Source organism: Pseudoliparis swirei, chromosome 23 (assembly GCF_029220125.1).
Source record: "Pseudoliparis swirei isolate HS2019 ecotype Mariana Trench chromosome 23, NWPU_hadal_v1, whole genome shotgun sequence".
Classification (NCBI taxonomy): Eukaryota; Metazoa; Chordata; class Actinopteri; order Perciformes; family Liparidae; genus Pseudoliparis; species Pseudoliparis swirei.
Genome location: NC_079410.1, coordinates 20,355,993 through 20,374,835, shown reverse-complemented (window position 1 = coordinate 20,374,835; position 18,843 = coordinate 20,355,993). Strand labels below are relative to the sequence as shown.

Sequence of the window (18,843 nt, the reverse complement as noted above, 5' to 3'; positions counted from 1 at the left end):
ACCGCCCCCCCCCCCACACACACACTCCGTCGGATTTTTTCATGGAATTAAAACCAACGTAAACACCTTGCGTGAAGAAGTCGGTGGAGGGAGCGGACGACCTGGATTACGCCGCTCTGTCCTCCTTCGCATTGACTGAGAGGAGTTGACACATTACCACCGCCCCCACCCTCACAAAAAAAAACGGGCACCAGGTTGTGTTTTAGGGATTCTTCTTGCTTCCGGTAGAAGTTTTCTCTCTCTCTCCCACACACTTTTTTTTTTTGGAAGCCGAACTTTTCAGGAGTGGAAAAATGGGTCTTTGAGAGGTGCTTGGCTCAAATCCCTCCACGCCACAATGGTACGTGCTGTGTAAACCAAATCATTTGCTCATGTGTAGTCAGCTTTTCAGATTCATTTAGCTTTAGATTCATAGATTTAATGATACGCAGACTTTGTTTTCTTCAAGTTTACCCACTTCTAATTATAGTGCGTGTCTGTGTGTGTATGTGTGTTACTGTGTACTTGTGTAGCTAATGCGTAACAGTCACCAAACGAGTGTGCCAAGTCCTGCACCTTCCTGTCGCAGTTATATATATTTTATTTTTATTTTTTATTTGTCTTGTATGTTTTCGTTGATACTGTTTGTTTTAAATAGTGTTACTGCTGGGAAAACATAATGCAACTTATTGTTGTGGTTATTAGAACGTTTCCAAAATGTGTGTTTTGGGCCAAATCGGTGTCCAGCCCTCTCAGTTCCCCGCCTGATGCCCACCCATCGCCTTCTGCCGCTCTATCCACAAGAAGGAGGCCCCCACCTTCCCTCCCGGTAGTGGTCGGTGATGCCTGCCTTGCGGACTATTTATAGGCACATATGATACGCGCTATCGCATGTCACACAGTGTTAGAGGCTAATCAAGAGGCGCCATACGATTTATTGAAAAAAATAGGTTATACGTGGTGACGTGCACGTGCAACTTCGAGCTCAAATCCCACCTATATAAAGGGCAAAGTTAAACAGAGTTTGGAAACTTGGCCATGGGCGGATGGAACTTATTCACTGCGCCAACATCCAATAATGCGCTCGTTTGAATTTGTGCGTAATTACGCACGGCGGTTAAAACCAATTCCTTTATTAGGCAGGTGATTTCTTTGTGCCAATTCGGCGATGTCACAGAGCAAAAGCTTTCCACGATAGATCATAGTTCTTTCATCCATCAGCATTTGAGATTTGATTTGTGCATTCCTTATAATTTGAATAGGCTGAGTACTTCTTTTTTTTTAAATTGTATTTATTATTTCTTGTTTTATCCCCATTTGTCCCCATTGAGCTTATGTGTTTAAATTGGCAAACGCATCCCCTGTGAGGTTGTGGAAACGCAGATTTTCTTGTAGGTTTAAAAATTTAGCAACACAAAGTCTGTTTTCTACAGAATTATGATATGTAGCTGGCACATCCTTGACCTCTGAATAGATTTTTTTTCTTTTTTTTTGGCAAGATATGAGTCAAGTCAGGGAATAGTTAGGGGAACCTCCCACATACAACCTTGGAGCTGCTTAGATACAAGGAAGGGGGGATCTTATTTGCACACGAATATGGAAGATTATTAGTATGAATAATTATTTGTTTACGAGCATCCTTCGCTGACATGGCAGCTGCCCAAGAAGCTTGTCAGTAAAAAAAAAAAAAGATACAGAATTCAGGACAGCCCTCACATGGGATTATCTCGACTTGTTATTCTCCCACAGCAACTCACCTCGTTTTTTTCCTCCTTTTTCCAAAAGGGTATACGACTATATTGTGAAATTGTGCCAAATATCTCAGTTGCATGTTGGTTAAGTCAGCATGCACTGTATGGGGCATCTGTCAATCAATGTCAGGATCCCATCTTATCTGCAGGTACAAGCCGCTAGAAGCTCAGTGGGTTATCGGTTCTTACCAAAATGACGTTGGGAAGCAAAAAAATAGGAATATTGACCCACCGTCATTGAAACTGAGCCCAACACACATTCGGTCACATTTTCACTGATCACGCTCAGTGTAGGAACATGAGAAACAAATACGGTAATCATGGAGTGCTGTGTAAATAGTTGGGGTAATTGTATCCCGCACTATGTGTGTGTGTGTGCGGCCCACCACATGATGATCCAGTCTTGTGTGATCTCCCTCTTGGCTGTCGCTGCCAGCATGATGTCATCCCTCGCGGTACACAGAGTCCCTTGCCGTAAAAAACACCAACAAATAACGGCTTCATCATGCCACGATTGCGCACGTGGTACATAAACTATATATATAGTTTAAATATGGGGGGGGGGCACTATTAGGGCAGTGAGGTCAGAGAATGGGGTTGTCAGGTGTGATTGCTTTTTGAGCCACTAGTGTTGCACTAATGGGGACAAAAGGGGGGAAAAGGACAATTGAAAGCTCGTGGGCGTAATTAAATCGGTTGCATGTTTCTCTTTAAAAAGTCCCAAAACTAGAGACGTCAAACCAGAACGGTCCAAACCAGAATGCTCCAAACCAGAACGGTCTAAACCAGAACAGTCCAACAGAACAGTCCAAACCAGAATGCTCCTAATCAGAACGCTCTAAACCAGAACAATCTAAACCAGAACAGTCCAAACCAGAACCGTCCAAACCGGAACGGTCCTAACCAGAACGATCCAAACCAGAACGGTCCAAACCAGAACGGTCCAATCAAGAACGTTCCTAACAAGAACGGTCTAAACCAGAACGCTCCAAACCAAAATGGTCTAAACCAGAATGGTGCAAACCAGAAGCGTCGGAGTGTCGAGATGTCTTTCTGTCACTCTGACGACTCAAACTTCGCAAATGCTCGATCCCACAGTTCCCACAATGCAACTGGGTATCGTGAGCTCTCACCTTTCAAACTCCACGGTCCAAGTTTTGGACTTTCTCTCCGGCTTCCGAGAGATGATGCCGGCACGGCGTCATGTTGTAGGTCGAGATAATAAGCTCTGTGGGGAGGCAGCCGTTAGGATACTTCCATATTTAGTTTTTAGGATTTTTGTCATACACCAAGCTATAAGCGGACTAGTTTAAGCCACTTTGTTGGCAACCACCTTTTTTAAGACATGTATACGTAAAAGCTTCAGAATAGGGCCCATTCAAAAAAAGCTCATTGGCCCTCGAGATGAGGTAACCAGACATGCAAAAACTCAAACTCATTTTGGTGGCTTTAGCCACTCTGTACCACTGTGGTCATATGCGCAGTAGTGCTCTCTATGATGGAAAAATAACACTTTTTTTTTACGAGAGCCAGCGTTTGGTCCGTCCGTTCCGGGCTGCTGGAGGAAAAAATGACCGCGCAACATGGTGGCCTCCATGAAGAGGAAGCGCTTCCTCAATGAAGGACTCTTTCTAAGCTCACGAAACACAACAACATCTGATTATATACTGATTTAACATACTTACATTTCGACTATATTTCATTTCTGCTGATCAGCGATGAACTTGTTATCTGAGATAAAAGCGTCGTTCCCGATGCCGCCTTAGAATGTTCTCAAAAAAATCACTGACTCCAGATCCCAGATCAGTTAGTGTGCTTTCTTGAACTCGTCTCAACGACAGTTTTTCCGAGATGGATATATTTGACTTTCTTTCTTTCTTCTTTTTTTCTTTAGTTGCAGCGCCTCATCAAACTGGCGCTGATCACATTACAGCCCCTACCTCTTCCATCTCATTTCTAACCCGGCCCTCAATTACTTTATCAAGACTTAACCCTCACATTAATTGGTTTCACAAGACACCCCAGACTGCACACCAGCTGTGGAACCGAGTAATTTGAATCTACTTAATTTGGGAAGGTGTTGGTATCTTCTGCCTTCTGAGTTTAATTTGGAAAAAGAAAAAAACACAACAACAATATACGTATTTGCTCTCACCTTTAGGGCCTTAATGAGGAATTAGAGCAAATAGCATTATTCTTTGAACAGAGTTTTTGCCAGCTATTTATCACTGTAAAAATATTTGCATATTTGTTTAAATTGTGCGCTTTTTTACAATTTCTATTCGTAACCAGGTTTAGCATTCTTAATAATCTGGCATCGAATGCATCATACCCAATTGAATGCTGAAAAAAGAACCAGTGGCAAGCCCCAGAAACATCCTAAAAATCCTTTATGAACACACACACTCCTCTAATTACCTCCTCCCCAGCTCTCCTTGTCTCATTCCTCACCTCCTGAGACGCAGGTGTAAAATATCACATTTTTCAAGCATTTCTCCCTGAGGTGGCGCTGGCGCGGACTCACACAATGTACATTTCTCCCTTTCATATCCCCCATCCACCCTCCTCACTCCTCCTCACATTTTTTTTCCTCTTCTACAAACAAGTTCCCCCTCCTCCCATCCCTCCCTCTCTTTGATGTGCCTGCCACATCTGCACAGGTTTGTTAGCGTGTTACCAGGTGAAGAATGAGGTTACAATTAGGCTCTGAATGAAAGTGGGCGACTGGGTAGAGTGTCAATTCTGTTTCGCAGCAGAAGAGAAGATGAAAGTCTCTGATGCTCCGGAAAGAACTGTTGAGCTCGCGACCTTGCGATTGGTCGCTGGGATGCTCGGTGATTGTGAGGATTGCATATCCAGATCAAAAGAATGAGAGCGACGGGGTGAAGGTGGGGCCGTATGTATATGTCTAATATAACAGACTTATTGTGTTACTGTTGAGGTCACGTAGAGATCCAGATTCATGTTTGCTCCACTGGATGCTCAGTTTGCCTCTTCGCATGTGAGAGTATATTGGTCAAATGACACCCTCCCGCCCCTCAAACCCAGACTGGCCCATCATAGCTTTGGCCAGATATCCGGTTGTGCCACACAGACTGTTGTGCAATAGTTTCACATTTTCTTCATGAAGGTTCAGTGGATTTGCGGTGAACCGTTGTGTCATAGTGACGCTCGTTACCCAGAGTGGAAGATGTACATTTTTATACCAGAGACGTATACGGCGTCCCTACTCCTCCGCACTCCAAATATGATAACTTCCTTTCTTCAGTTGCAAAAAAACAACAACATGGCCATGGCCATAATCCAAGATGGTGACAGTGAATAGAGAGCACCTGTTGTTCTTCATTGTCTTCTGTCTCGATCGCCAGGGGCGGGTATTTCAAAACTTGTAACAAAGATCAGAATGATCCGGATAACCAGATCCCCCTTTCCTCAGCCACGGATCAACCTGATCTATCCCGGTATTTCAAAACTTTGCGGGATTGGATCAGTGTGATCCTGATACCGGATCAGACAGGAAACCGGAAACGGAGCGAACATTTTACGGAAAAAAGGAGAAGCTGGCACTACTGTTGTCTCTAAATCTAAGTATAATATTGGTCAGTGTTGATGCGTCCTAAAACGAGATGAAAGGCAATCACTATATTGAGTTAACAAATTACGTAAATCCGCACAAAGTTGAAAGAATAGCTCGGCGAAGTCAAACAAAGCCGAGTTCGCGCTAACGCGAGCTAACGCTGCTCCATTGACTTCTGTGTTAAGGAGCTAACAAGCTAGTAAAGAGGCTAGCGTCGGTATGTCGCGGTCCACATTTTAATGCATTTACTCGCAATGCATTGTGTGTAGATTTTAAAATGTGTTGTACATATCTCCGATGTGAGGTCCTCGGACAGGGATGTCTATGTGTGCAGTTTGTAAAGCCCTCTGAGGCAAATTTGTAATTTCTGATAATGGGCTACACAAAATAAACTCAATTAAGTTGCATTTTTAGGAAACAGTTGTCAACAAAAGAGATAAAATCTTAATATGCGTTTTCTTTATAGATGTGTGTGGAAAGAGAAGACAGACTGCTCCAAATGCCATAACCGTTTAAGCTTTGGCTATGAACATTAAGTGTGTGTGCTGAATGCATGTTAATAAATATATTTGACTGATTTTCAACGAATACGTTGTATTTTTTTTTTACTTCAATTTTTCACTGTGTTTTCTGAAAAAGAAAGGAATGTGCAAAGAAAATAAACATTGCTCAAACAGCAGTCTAGCTATATGTGTATCAAACAATGAACTTTGGGAGCAGTTACACTTCGGCTGGTCCAACCTTTTCATGTAATCTCCCTCAAATCCACCTCTGAGGATAATCCTGATTTTTAGGATCAAACTGATCCAGATTTCCCACCAAAGTTTTGAAATACTCAACAGCAGTGTTTAATCCGGATAAAAGGCAGGATTGGATTACCAAATCAGAATCTGAATCTTCAGGATCAGATTTGCTTTGAAATACCCGTTTTTGGAATCTGATCAGGATTTAATCCAATCCAGGAGGATTAATCCTGGTCGATCATTTTGAAATACCGGCCCCTGGTGACGAAGTGGTTCACTTTCACGTTCTAGAAATTCCCTTATTTGCTCTATTTCCAAGGTTGATGTTAGTCGAGTTTAGCATACATCACTTCGAAGTCCTGGATTAGCCTTCAAACATATTGTAGGCCCATCTTTTTAGTAACAGTGTGGCTCAATGGTAGCTCGGGGGGTGGGGCTTAGTCTACAGATGACGCAGCGTTCCGGTCAAAGTATAGGAGGTAACAATTATCCCCCTTTTTAATTTTTAACAACAAAAATTAACAAAAAATGTGGATGACCATTATAAAGTGAATTGAGTACACCCAATTGAAAATGAAACGTGAGGTAAGATGACATCACAATACATTTAACTTTTACATATTTTGACACGCAGAACAAGTTTTACTCGATGACAGTGTGTATTCTTCTTTTATTAAAATACAGGCAAATATCCCTAACGTTGCCTTTTAGTATATGGTTTACCATTCATAGAGTTTGGGTTAGATAGATTTGGGACTTGGGCAAAGCGTGGGTTTTTGACCTCATTGCTCCCGAATTATGTGACATCAGTGCAGGAATAGAACTTAGAACTTAACTTTGAGTGGCGTTAAACTTGTTCCGAGTAGTGGGTCAGAATTCTGTTGTCCGAAGTTGTTTGGCAATAAAAGTAACACAACAGTTCAGTATTTTCTGAAATTCCTTTATTGCTCTATTTCCGAGATCGATCTTAGCCTAGCTTAGCATATAGACCACGAGCCTGGTTCTGTCCAAAGTAAAAAATAAGATACCTGACAACACATCTAAATATGACTAATTACCACAGAAATGTTAAAAGACCTAGTTATGTTTATGACTGAGGTTGCCAAGGTAGTTTTTTAACCTTTCAGATAGGGCCCGACGAGCTGAGCCTGTTGGGCTGTACTCGTACTTTCTGTATTACGCCTCATTTGGGACCATAGGTTTTTGGCCTCTTGCTCTAGCTCGTTCGCTGTAAACAGCTGACCGACACGGTCAAAAACACAATAAGAGCCGTGAGAATGAACCAAAACAGACTAACAGAATAAAAAAACAAGAGAATATAAAAACCACGATAAAGTCAGAGGATACTTCTCTGTGGGTTTGATCACCGCGAGCAACCCACTTGACATTACACAGACACCTCGCATTATCACGTGTCTCTTATCCAGATTTTACACCTGTACGCATCTCTGGTCTCCAAATTGAGTTCCAATTGCTTTTTTTTAACCCTATCAGCGGCCAGAGCCCCATCATTTTGAATACTGGCTCAACAGAACAATATTTCAGTGCAATAATTAAAATGTCTATTATGCATGTATTTGTACTGTATATTTTTATCTAATATAATTTTTGTAATATATAATAATTTTTACACATTTAATCATAGCTCCCATTTTAATTTTGCACTGCTGTTTTTATATTGTAACATACACACTTCACCTATTTAAAAAATGTTTTTACTTAAGTATAATGTACTTATTTTGAACACACTAATTCCTTGTTTATTTCCTAGATTTCTCTAAGTGCTACATTTATTTTCTAGAATGGGAGTAACTTAACCCCATTTCACCAGCCGTAAGTCGGAGGGTGTTTGTGGCCGGGCTGAAATGGAGCCTGTGTGTGACTGCACAAAGAGTTCAGAGCTCAGAAATGGGGATAGTTTGTACTCGCACACATGTGGTTTGAATCTCCTCGACCCGCTCGCACTCACCGAGTGAATTCCCCCCGACTCATGGAGCAAATCTCTCTCATACATCACACACACACACACACATGAGAGGGAGAATCGAACTGCGACTTTGACCGAGACCCCAAAAAAAAGCCAAAGAAAGAAAAAAAAGTAACGTCCTCTTCTGTTCTTTGGCTCGTGTTGTGAAATCTCCTCACGCTCCTCTCCACTGGGTTTGCAGTCTTCGGGACCCGGTCTGCACTCCCCACCGATAAAATCTGACAACCACTTCAGTGTAATGTATTACACTCCGTCCCAGCCACCAAAAGAGTCAACATCCCAGACATCAAATGATCTGTGCTTATTCTAGCTCAGGGCCGGCCATATGGATTCGGCATATGCTCTGTATATATATATATATATATATATATATATATAAACACACATGTATAATTGATACCATGCTCCATAAAGACTGAAGGAAAAGGGGGGCAGTGCTGCAGGGAGCTACATCAAACAATCAGTCTCAAACAAACAATAGAAAGATATAGACGTACGTGGGTCATTAACGGACCCATGTACAAAAAAATATGTATATTGTTTTTTTCCTTTTGTTTATTATTGTCATGATCTTCATGGTCTGCGCGGCCCAAATCTTCAAAGCTACTCGAACCAGTGAGACGTAGGCCACCGCATCGACCGAGCGCAGCCTCCTCCCGTGCTGCTCTGTGATTACCGACAGTCAAACACATCCTTCAGCGGCATCGGGCAGTTGAGGGGCTTAGCAGAAAGCCCTGGGAGCTCCACAAGGCCGCCATTTAGTGGGTCAAATGGTTTCCCTCCGGTGTTCCCCCACATATCAATGGTGACAAGCCAGAGGTCGGATGGCGAGGCCGAACGCCACGAGGCCGAACGCCACGAGGAGTGTTTTCTCTCAGTCACTTGGATGACTTGAATTCTAACTTTTTTCTTTCTTTTCTTTTCTTCTTTTTTTCCCCCTCCATGTGGTCCGAGCCAAACAAAAAAACGATGTTAATCAATCGGCTGCAGAGATGGAGTAAAATTACACACACATACACACACACACACGCAAACACACACACACACACACACACACACACAGGTGTCCTTCCATGTCACAGCAGGGAGAAAGAAAAAAGTGACTCAAGCTGTAACCTCTCAATCCGAAGGATATGAATAGCCCCCCCCCCCCACCTTGGGTCTGGGATTTATTATAGCGGCGTGTGTTTTTGAGCATGTGTCTGCGCGTGCATATTCTGCGAGTGCGATCCCGTGTGCGTGTGCATGTGTAAACGCTTAAGTCGCCTCGCGTCTGTTTGAGCTTGTTTACCTCACGTGCCAGTTTAAATAGCACAACTTTACATTTCGTTTAATTGCCGCGGGCGATGTTTGTTCATGTTTTTGGGCTCCACGATTGTTTCTGCACGAAGGTACGTCGAGAGACGGGGGAACGCAAAGTTCTGGAAAAGGGGATTATTTCATTTCCCTGATGCAGAAACTAGCTCACGGTCTTCAACTTCTTTTAAAAATCTCTGGAACCAGACCCATAGTAATTTATAGCCCCCGCCTAACAGGTTCAGTCGATATCCAAAAACAAGGATTCAAATTCAACTCGGCGAGAACCAATTTGTATTAGCTTGGACTAAAAAAGTAGTGCCCGCGAGCCGGCCAACCCGGCAGAGCTTCCCATCCCCGATCCAGATCGTCAGTCTGTGGTTCCCTCCCCGTCCATGTTGTCTGGCTGCCTCTAATTGACAGCAGAAACCGCAAAGGATGCTCATTCAGAGGCCCGAGTCTCTGCTGGCGCGTCCCGCGGCATACAAATGATCTGCTCTGAATGGAAACAAACACTTCGGAATAAACACTTCAGCTGCATCTATCAGTGAATGCAGCGTAGCAACTTCCCAGCGTTAGCCAAGGCGCTTGTGTTTGTGCGCACATGCGGGCAGACGTATGGCCTCTGTCTGTGTTTGTGTGTGTGTGTGTGTGAATGATTTGTGCTTAATCAGTGCGTGCTAACAGAAAAGTGACCATGCAGGTGAAATAGCAGGGACAGGAAATTCCTTTGTGTCGTGGTATATTGTGTGCGGGGCAGGCAGCGCACACCGTGAACTCTATGTATGTGTGATTGTGTGTGTGTTTGTGTTGTATTGTAAAGAAGGAACATTTATCTGGTGGTGGGTTGGACTTAAGGAGGACTAATAAATAGGTTGATAGGAGGTGCTTAAGTTTTTCAGCCATATTTTCTGTGTTTTGTGAATTCCATGAACATAAATTCAGTGTTGATGAATGAATAAATGACTGTTGTGTTACATTTCAGGCCACCGAAACCTTTTTGTTGAACGAAGAACCCTCCAGAGGTCCTGGGATGCCTGAATGCTTTGTAGTATCAGATTCATACAGGGTATGCATCTATTATTATTATCATTATTATTATCATTATTGTTGTTGTTCATTTGAACTAATATCATCATATATGATTTTATTTAAATTTAGTTATGGTTTCATTTGTTTATTATTATCATTATATATTTTATTCTTATGTATTATATTTGTATTATTTTATTATCAAAAATATATTTCATTTGATTTAATATTATAATTATTGTTATTACTAGTATTATATATATATTTAATTACATTTATGTGTGTTGCGGATTATTATTATTACTAGTATTATTATATCACTATTATAAGAATTAGCATTAGTATTCCTCATTCTTTCATGTGTTATATTAAATGTGTGGTTTGAGTCATTACTCATTACTATGACTGACAGTCTGTTTTCATGCTCTTGGTAATTGCACCACAATCATAATGTCATTCACAGCTCCCTCTACTCAGCTGCAAACCATTACAATCATTATTTCCACACGCACATTTAAGAAGAAGAAAAAAAAGGAGGGGGGCCTTGCAACTTCACCGAAGCGCCCTCGCCTCATGGGAACTAAAAAAGTTATGACGATAATGTGCAAAAAGCCTCGTTGTACGAAAGCATAGGGAGTCCAAAGATACAGAAATTGTGAGCAGATTTTTGTGGAGAAAAGGGAGGGAACAAAAGAAGAGAAATTTTCCCAGCTCACGCAGTGGATTTATAACTATTCACATCGTGATATAGAATGTTAATAAAAACAAAGGAAGGGGAGGTGACGGTGAGAGGAGAGGGGAGTGGGGGGGGGAGTAACTGAAAATGTGATTGTTAATGAGGTGGGAGACGGTTTTCTAGGCTGCAAGTCTTTGTCTCCCGGAGTTAAGACTCACGCCAAGTCTCACACAGAATCTGGGTTGCTACAGTGTATCGTGTGTCTTGGGGTGCAGAAACCAACCATTATGGCTGTAATTGAGTGGCTGGTGGAGGAGCGTTTTTGGAGATGGGCGGCGGGGGGGGGGGGGGGGGGGGCATGGCGGCGTTGGAAGCTATAGGATTCCAAGGAGGGGGTCAGCGGGTTCAAGAACATCCACAGGAGGGTGTCCACCTCCAGCTTCTCACCAGGAGGTCCGCTGTTGGGGCCGTTTATTTAGTATGAAGTGCATCACAGGGCCCCTTCTTTCCCTCTTTGTGTGCGTGTGTTTGTGTGTGTGTGTGTGTGTGTGTGTGTCTGCTTGGCTTACATGTCAGGGTTCCTGAGGTTGCAAACAAAATCCCTAAAACTACTATATTTACATATATCCTTAAAACTGGACTGGTGTGAGTTTGACGCCCTGTTTTGGAAATGTTATACGCTCCTGAGGTGTAAGATGTCGAAGTTTTGGAGAACGTGACCCCTTGAGATGGGGAGACTTGGACTTGCCCAGGGATGTGGGACACGAGCAGATCTCTGTGTCGGGTCGCCTCCTCCGAAGGGTTTAGGGAAGGTCCAGAATGTTTATCCAATCATGTCGTTTTCAGCCTCGGGATAAAAATAGGCACGTTTGGTGAGCCCATCGATGTTTCTAACAGAAAAATCGACTTGTGTATATTAGTATCGGTATATTACGTATATTATGTAGCATTGACTGAATGCATTGACGACAGACAAAGTCCAGCAGACTAACGACCCCGCACGTATTCAGACTGCAGGCTTTCGCAAGGGACGATTGGCGGGCGCCAGCCACACTTTTTGCTGTGCATGCAAATGAAGGTCAACAAGCCCTTCTACTTTTTTATTTTATGGAGAGTGGGGGGGAGATCATGGGTCCGGTCACGTGTGTGCGTGTGAGTGTCAGTCTGTCTACAGCTGATCATGGTATTGGACTGGAACCATCCGCCTAATATTTTAGTTGTGCTGTGTGCTCGAGGAAATCTTGTGGTTGCGATGAATCTCAATTTTTTATAAGACGATTCACTGTGTTGTACCGTCGTTGACTCGCTCCTCTAAATGGGTCGGTAGGGCAGCAAGTGCTCAACGACTTCTTCAGCAGCAAAAAGCATTCATTCATGTTAATTTGGTAATGTTACCGGAGCTGTATACACCGTCTCTACATCACTCCTCCGCATTCCAAATATGATAAAATGGTAACTCAGGTCTTCATAATGGCAGTCTACAAACCTCCGGTTGTGATACACAGTAATGCTGCATTCACACTCACTTGTGAGAGTTTACTCGCTCCCACAAGTTGTAGTTCACACAGGGAGATGGCGCGGCTGTGTCCAGTCGCCCAGCGCAGCTCGCGGAGAGATTGTGCGCCTTTAGTTTTTGTGTTTATTTTAATTAACACAACACATCAGCACCAACAACATACGACCGCAGCACACTTTGGAATAAAACTTTTGCGCAAAACAGGCGAGCGAGCAGAGAGAACCACAACAACAACAACAACAACGCTACTACTACGAGACGACGAAAAATCGAGGGAGGAGGCGGCGAATTCGAACAGACTGAGAGTTCAAGCCCACCGTCCACCTTATTTTAGGGATGAGAGCATCAACGGAACATGCGAGGATGTAACATCTTTCTTTTGTCTGATCTTTGCGCTGCTGCACTGCTGCGGATGAGTCATATGGAGTCAGCGAGTCCTTCTCTTTTTTTCCAGACCAGAACGGAAGAGTCTGGTAAATCTAAGGGTGAGGGGGTCTGCTCATGACAAACAACAATGTGGTGTGCGACCAAAAGAAAGAGACTCTTTTTCGTTCCTGCTCACGAAACAGCCGTCTTCATTCCACCACCTGGGACACCGACGCGTAGCTTATCGGACCTACATGATGTTGTGGCGCATCGGCATCAAGTATCCGACGCGGCTGTGGTGGTGGCTGGGACTTTAACAAGGCAAACCTAAAAAAAGTGCCGAACTTCACACCAGCACATTGTGCTTACAGAGGGAAAAGAACGCGGACCACTGCTATACGCCATTTCGCGGGAGCGAAGCGTAGTGACGAGCGTAATGCGGTGGTAGTGCGTTAGAGCGAGCAGTGAGAAAGCAATGAGCCTCATAACTACACCGGACACCATCGTCCCCACGGTAAAGTTGGGGTCTTTCCTAATCAAAAGCCGTGGGTTGATAGATCCATCCGTGAAGCTGTGAGCGCCGCACTGCTGCCTATAACTCCGGTCTTGTATCGCAACACATGGACGAGTACAGGAGGTGAAAGAAGGCCAAGAGGAAGTACCGAGACAGCAGCGCGACCAGCGGCTATGGCAGGGGCTACGGACTATCACAAAACCAGAGAGCAGACCCAGCGCAATGGGCAACAATACGCTAGCTCGCTGCAACAACAAACAACAACACGTAGCGAGGTGAGTTCCCCGCTGGGGGATGAACACACACTCTCTGTGACCCGAGCACAGTGAGAGGAGGCTCTGAGGGGTGAACACCAGAAAGCTGCAGGTCAGGTAGATGGCATATCTGGGTGTACTGAACCTGTGCTAACAGCTAGCTCCAGTGTTCACCACAATATTCAACCTCTCCTGGCTGAGTCCGTGGTCCCCGCCTGCTCCAAGAGATCCACTATTGTCCCTGTGCCCAAGAATGCTCCTCCAGCATGTATGAATGACTACCGACGGGTGACGCTCACCTCGGTGGTCATGAAATGACAGCCAGAGGGGGGCTGTGAGACTACTGTTCATTGATTATAGTTCAGCTTTCAACACCATAGTCCCCTCAAAAGCTGATTGAGCTGGGACTGAACACCCCTGTGTGCTTGGATCCTGGACTTCCTGACCGCCAGGCCACAGGTGGTCAGGGGGCAGAACACACCTCAAATCCCTCACCCTGAACACAGGATCCCCAGGGTTGCCCTCAGCCCCCCCCTGTACTCCCTGTACACACATGACTGTGTGGCCAGGTTCAACTCAATACCATCATCAAGTTTGCGGATGACACAGTGGTGGTGGGCCTGATCTCGACAACGGCGAGAAGGCCTCAACAACAGAGACGTACTCACCACTGGGGATTAACGGGACTACTGTGGAGAGGGGAGCGGTATAAATACCTGGGAGTCCACTTGAGCTGAGAGGCGTCCTGACAGGAAGCATCACAGCCTGGTTTGCTGCTGCTCGCTACAGGACAGGAGAAGGGCAGAGAGAGTGCGTTCGGCTGAGCGCACTATTGGAACTACACTCCCACCCTGCAGGACTTGTACAAACAACAGACTGTTTCAGCGGACCCCAGACCCACACAAACTGCCCCTCTTAGGCACACACACACACACACACACACACACACACGTAAATAGTGTACTTGTTGCCCTTGCACATTCCATCTTGAATCTTGAATCTTGAATTCGCGTCATTCGCTTCCTTCACACCTTAAGGTGCGTTCACACCAAAAGCGAAACTACTTTTTTACGCGACCGAATCCCATGAAAAGTCAACGTACAGATGCGTGTGGCTGCGATAGACGCAATATTTTCCCGGGCGGCGCGTTTGGGGCATTTAGGGCGACGCCATGTGGGCGACGCGTTTCCAGCGGCGGGTTTCCAGCGGCACAATTTTCGCCCCGAATTGAAATATTTCAACATTGAGGCGGTCATCTCGCAACTCGGGCCAATCAGCTCTTGAGTTCCGCTCTCGTAGCTGGAAGCGGAAGTCTTTCAGACGTAACAGTAACTTCATCGGTGAAAGTGACAGAGCTGAGTGAGCCTACGGGTGATGTCATGAACCCAAACACGAGGGCGTTAGTGTGTGGGATGTCCACAACAAATATAAAGCAGAACTAGTGGTTAGTTATTCTGGTGGATGAAGGAAATGATAACGGTCTTTACAGAGACGAGACACAGAGATAAGCCCCGCCCCTCGCGGAGCGTCTCGACGTTTATGGTGAGAACACGGTGAATGGTCGAGCGAGTAAACTCACGCGTTTTGGGCGATGCGAAAAATCGCATCGCTTTTGATGTGAACGCACCTTTAGAGGGGCTTTTACTTCGGTTTTACTGGAAACAGTTATCATTTCCACCATCCACCATGGAAGAAATAGCAGTTAGATTCACCAACAGCACGACGTTAGTGATGATGAGCGGAGCATCTCAACGCTGATTGGCTTTCGCAACTAAGCGTCAGGCGAATTTTTCGCTTTGCGTCATTCACAACCATTCGCGTCTGTGCATTGACTTTGTATGGGATGTACTCGTGCAAAAAAAGTGCAGCGCTGTTGGTGTGAACGCAGCATGAGGCTCGATAAGAGATGAACAAATCCCTGTTTTTTTTAGAAGCCTAATGGTGCGGGTCCACGAGACCCCTCACTTTCGTTTTGGAGTTTCAAGAGGGGCGAAGCCAGGCCTTCTTTGGGCTCCGAAAGAATCAAGATGATTCCATCTTGATTCGGTTCCATTGGTACTGGTCAGTGCACCTGTCAATCATCTGTCAAGCAAAACACCCATTTATGCATCTCCCCCGACCCCCCACACCTCACCCCTCGCATCCAAAAACTTGCACGTTCATTCGCACATGCCACCCACATTGCAGCGACACAAAGCCCCTCTAATGTAACCCCCCCCCCCCCCCAGGTTGGGAACCACTTCTTCAGGTATGTCAACTGTGGGCCCCCAGAGGTGACACCTGATCAACCACAACAGAAAAACCACAATCATACCCGCCCCCCCCTCCCCCTCTCTGAGACAGGTGTGGTGCGATCACACGGCTGGTGTTTGCGTACATCACTTCAAAAAGGCAAATGTGTGGTTACCGTGGCTCTCGAACAACATGTCACGCAACACCCGGAGCTCGCCCTGAAGTTGTCGACACATCAATCCCTTGTGATCGTTTTTTCTTTTTCTTCTTCTTAAAAGTCATTTTCCTCTATGTAGATAGACGATAGCGTGTGAGAAAAAAACAAGAAGAAGAAGCGGACCCACCAACCGGAGCATATGGCTCTACCATGTGTTACTTAATGAGAGATTTACTCACACAGACCACGAGAAATGTGCGGCTCATTTAAGGAGCCATGGCAGAGGGGTGTTTAGCATGAATGTCGGCTCCATAAAAGGAGGGATGGGGGGGGGGGGGGCGAGCTCGTCTAACCGCGCGCCTTAACCTTTTGCCCTCGCGATGTTTTTTAATGACGGCGTGGCAAGAGAGCTGTGATTAAAGGCTCCGCAAAAAGTCAATACACCTGCGTGAAGAGAAGCCAAACAGGTGTGTGCGCGTGCGCTTGCGTCTTAGTTGGGTAGGCGTGTCCGCTACTCGTCGGTGTGTGGCGTTCACACGGAAGACTGCATGGCATTCATACTTTGTGTGTAATACACACCGTATAACACACGAAGTATGAATACCAGCACATGTATACTCTCTCGCGACCACAGCACTTTTTCTCCACCCGCGCCCGGCTCGCTCGGTCCGCGTGCAGCAACTTGGCCCTGCGAATCCTTTCTTTTGTTGGGGAGTCTTGTGGTGGACGCGCGCAAGCAGCGAGGCACTGTCACCCCCCCCCACCCCCCTCTTAAAAAAAAAAAAAAAAAAAATCTCAGCTCCGGTTCTTCACAATGACTTCCTCACCACCCAGACTGCCCACACTACTCAGGGCCCGGTTTCCTCGAACGCACCAACTTTTAGCGCAATCTTGAAATTCCGCTGTTGCCCAGAGGTCCTGGTTATATGTCTGTCTGGAGAGTTCTCTGCTGCATAGTGAGTGCATGTAGCGGCTCGAGTGACTCGCTGCACTCACTCGGAAGAAAAAAAACCCTGCATGCAGCTGCGGGGTTCAGACTGGGTCAAAAATGGTTCAGTGTATAATTGTGCTGAGTTAATGCGTCGATTGGAACTCCCGCAAAGTGACTTTTACATGTGCAATTCAGTTCACACTTTAGCGCTATAATAAATGCACGAGACTTGGTGAAATCCTCTTGAATTTATTTAAATATTGTATTCCTGCAGCTCATCCATTATAATATGTTATTAATAAAGATATGTCCACCTGACAGCTGTTCATATCCTGATATATACATATATATATTTATATATATACAGTATATATATACATATATATACTGTATATATATTTATATATATACAGTATATATATACATATATATACTGTATATATATTCCATCTGTTTCACCACTCGGCTCTAGCCTGCTATGATGCGTTTACGTGTTCCCCTCCGAGTCCAGAAATGTAACAACGACGTTGCTCCAAATACATCAACGCGACTCGTCTGCCCCATCCGGTCGCTCTATTTCTCCGCGACATAACGTGTCGACGAACCGGGTCGGCCAACGCGCACGGTGAAAGCGGTGTCAGGGCAGATTACTCGAAATAAGATTCGCCATTATGTGAAAAGTAAAAACAAATTATATATATATAGAAATTTAAAAAAAGGCGTAGAAACATAATTCAAAAAACTAAACACACAAACGTCTTTATTTGTTTTGTTTTTTAGTCAGAATTCAGTTTAGAACGAGGAGAGCGATTACAAACAGAAGAAAAAACGAAGAAAAAAAAAAGAGAAAAAAAGAAGAGAGACTCGTGCAAGAGGAGAGAGGGGAGGGAGAGAAAGTTTTTTCCCTGAAAGTTTGTGCAAGCTTTCACTTTCTAGGCGGGGTTACTGTACGCTGCAGCAGCATGGAGTGAGAGAAACAGGACGGCGAGCGATAGCGATGCAGCACCGTGCCGAGCTTCCATCCGACTTTAACACGCTCCTCTAGAACACAGCCATGTACTCCCCGTACTGCTTGACACAGGTAAAATACCGTCTCTTCTTTCACCGTGGGTCGCGTGTACTTGGAGTGCGGGAGGGAGGGAGGGAGGGAGGTGGAATCCGGGACCGGGACCGCCGAGTTCTTTTTTTCCTTCTTCTTCTCTTTCTCCTTCTGTACTGTGCTGCTTCTCGCCAGTATTTCACGCGTGTTCCTATTCGTACCGGAGCGGCTCTTTTCTCGCTCCGGAACTCCAAAACTACAAAAGAGAAACAGTGAAAGCCGCGCCGCTCGTGCCCTTCGCCTCCACGGTGCGTTTCCGTCCCGCTGCGCCATGGAGGGAACTTTCTTGTGCGTTTTTTTCATTGCACATGTTTTTTCTAGTTTTTTTGCCATGTGTGTGTGTGTGTGTGAGTAAAATGGCGCTTCTCCTGAAATGTATTTCATATAAAAAAAAAAAAAAAAGGAGAACAAAATGAGAATAATAAGGAGGAGGTGGAGGTGGAGGAGGAGGTGGTGGAGGAGGAGGGGAGAGAAGCTGGGGCGCGCAGGGAAAGAGAAGAATGTGAACCGGAGTTTAATATTAACTGCGAAGATGTTTTTTGTTGTTGAAAGTGTGCTTTTTCTTGTTGGATGTGGGCGGTGAGAGGGGTTCAGGAGAGCAGGGCGCGCGCCGCTGCCTTTAGGAGCTGCGAGAAGCATGTGGAGAGGCCACACACTGGATCTGATGGTGTGTGTGCGTGTGCGTGCGGGCGTGATTATAAACTGTGAAGAGCAGCGCAGACGCTTTTCTCAG

The 18,843-nt window shown here is 45.1% G+C and overlaps 1 protein-coding gene across 6 annotated transcripts in view; it reads left to right on the top strand.

The window, feature by feature from the left end:
* The first annotated feature begins 39 nt into the window (after positions 1 to 39).
* The window catches only part of LOC130189231 (nuclear factor 1 X-type-like), a 129,898-nt gene continuing 111,094 nt past the window's right edge, over positions 40 to 18,843 (top strand). For 2 of the 6 annotated variants that reach the window (XM_056407979.1, XM_056407978.1), the window contains exons 1-2: positions 40 to 340; positions 10,319 to 10,402. In XM_056407979.1, coding sequence (XP_056263954.1) covers positions 338 to 340; positions 10,319 to 10,402 — 87 coding nt within the window. In that variant the 5' untranslated portion in view covers positions 40 to 337. Of the gene's footprint in view, positions 341 to 10,318; positions 10,403 to 17,902; positions 18,093 to 18,843 lie in introns of those variants that run through there. The other 4 variants (XM_056407984.1, XM_056407982.1, XM_056407983.1 and 1 more) reach the window with 2 other exon arrangements.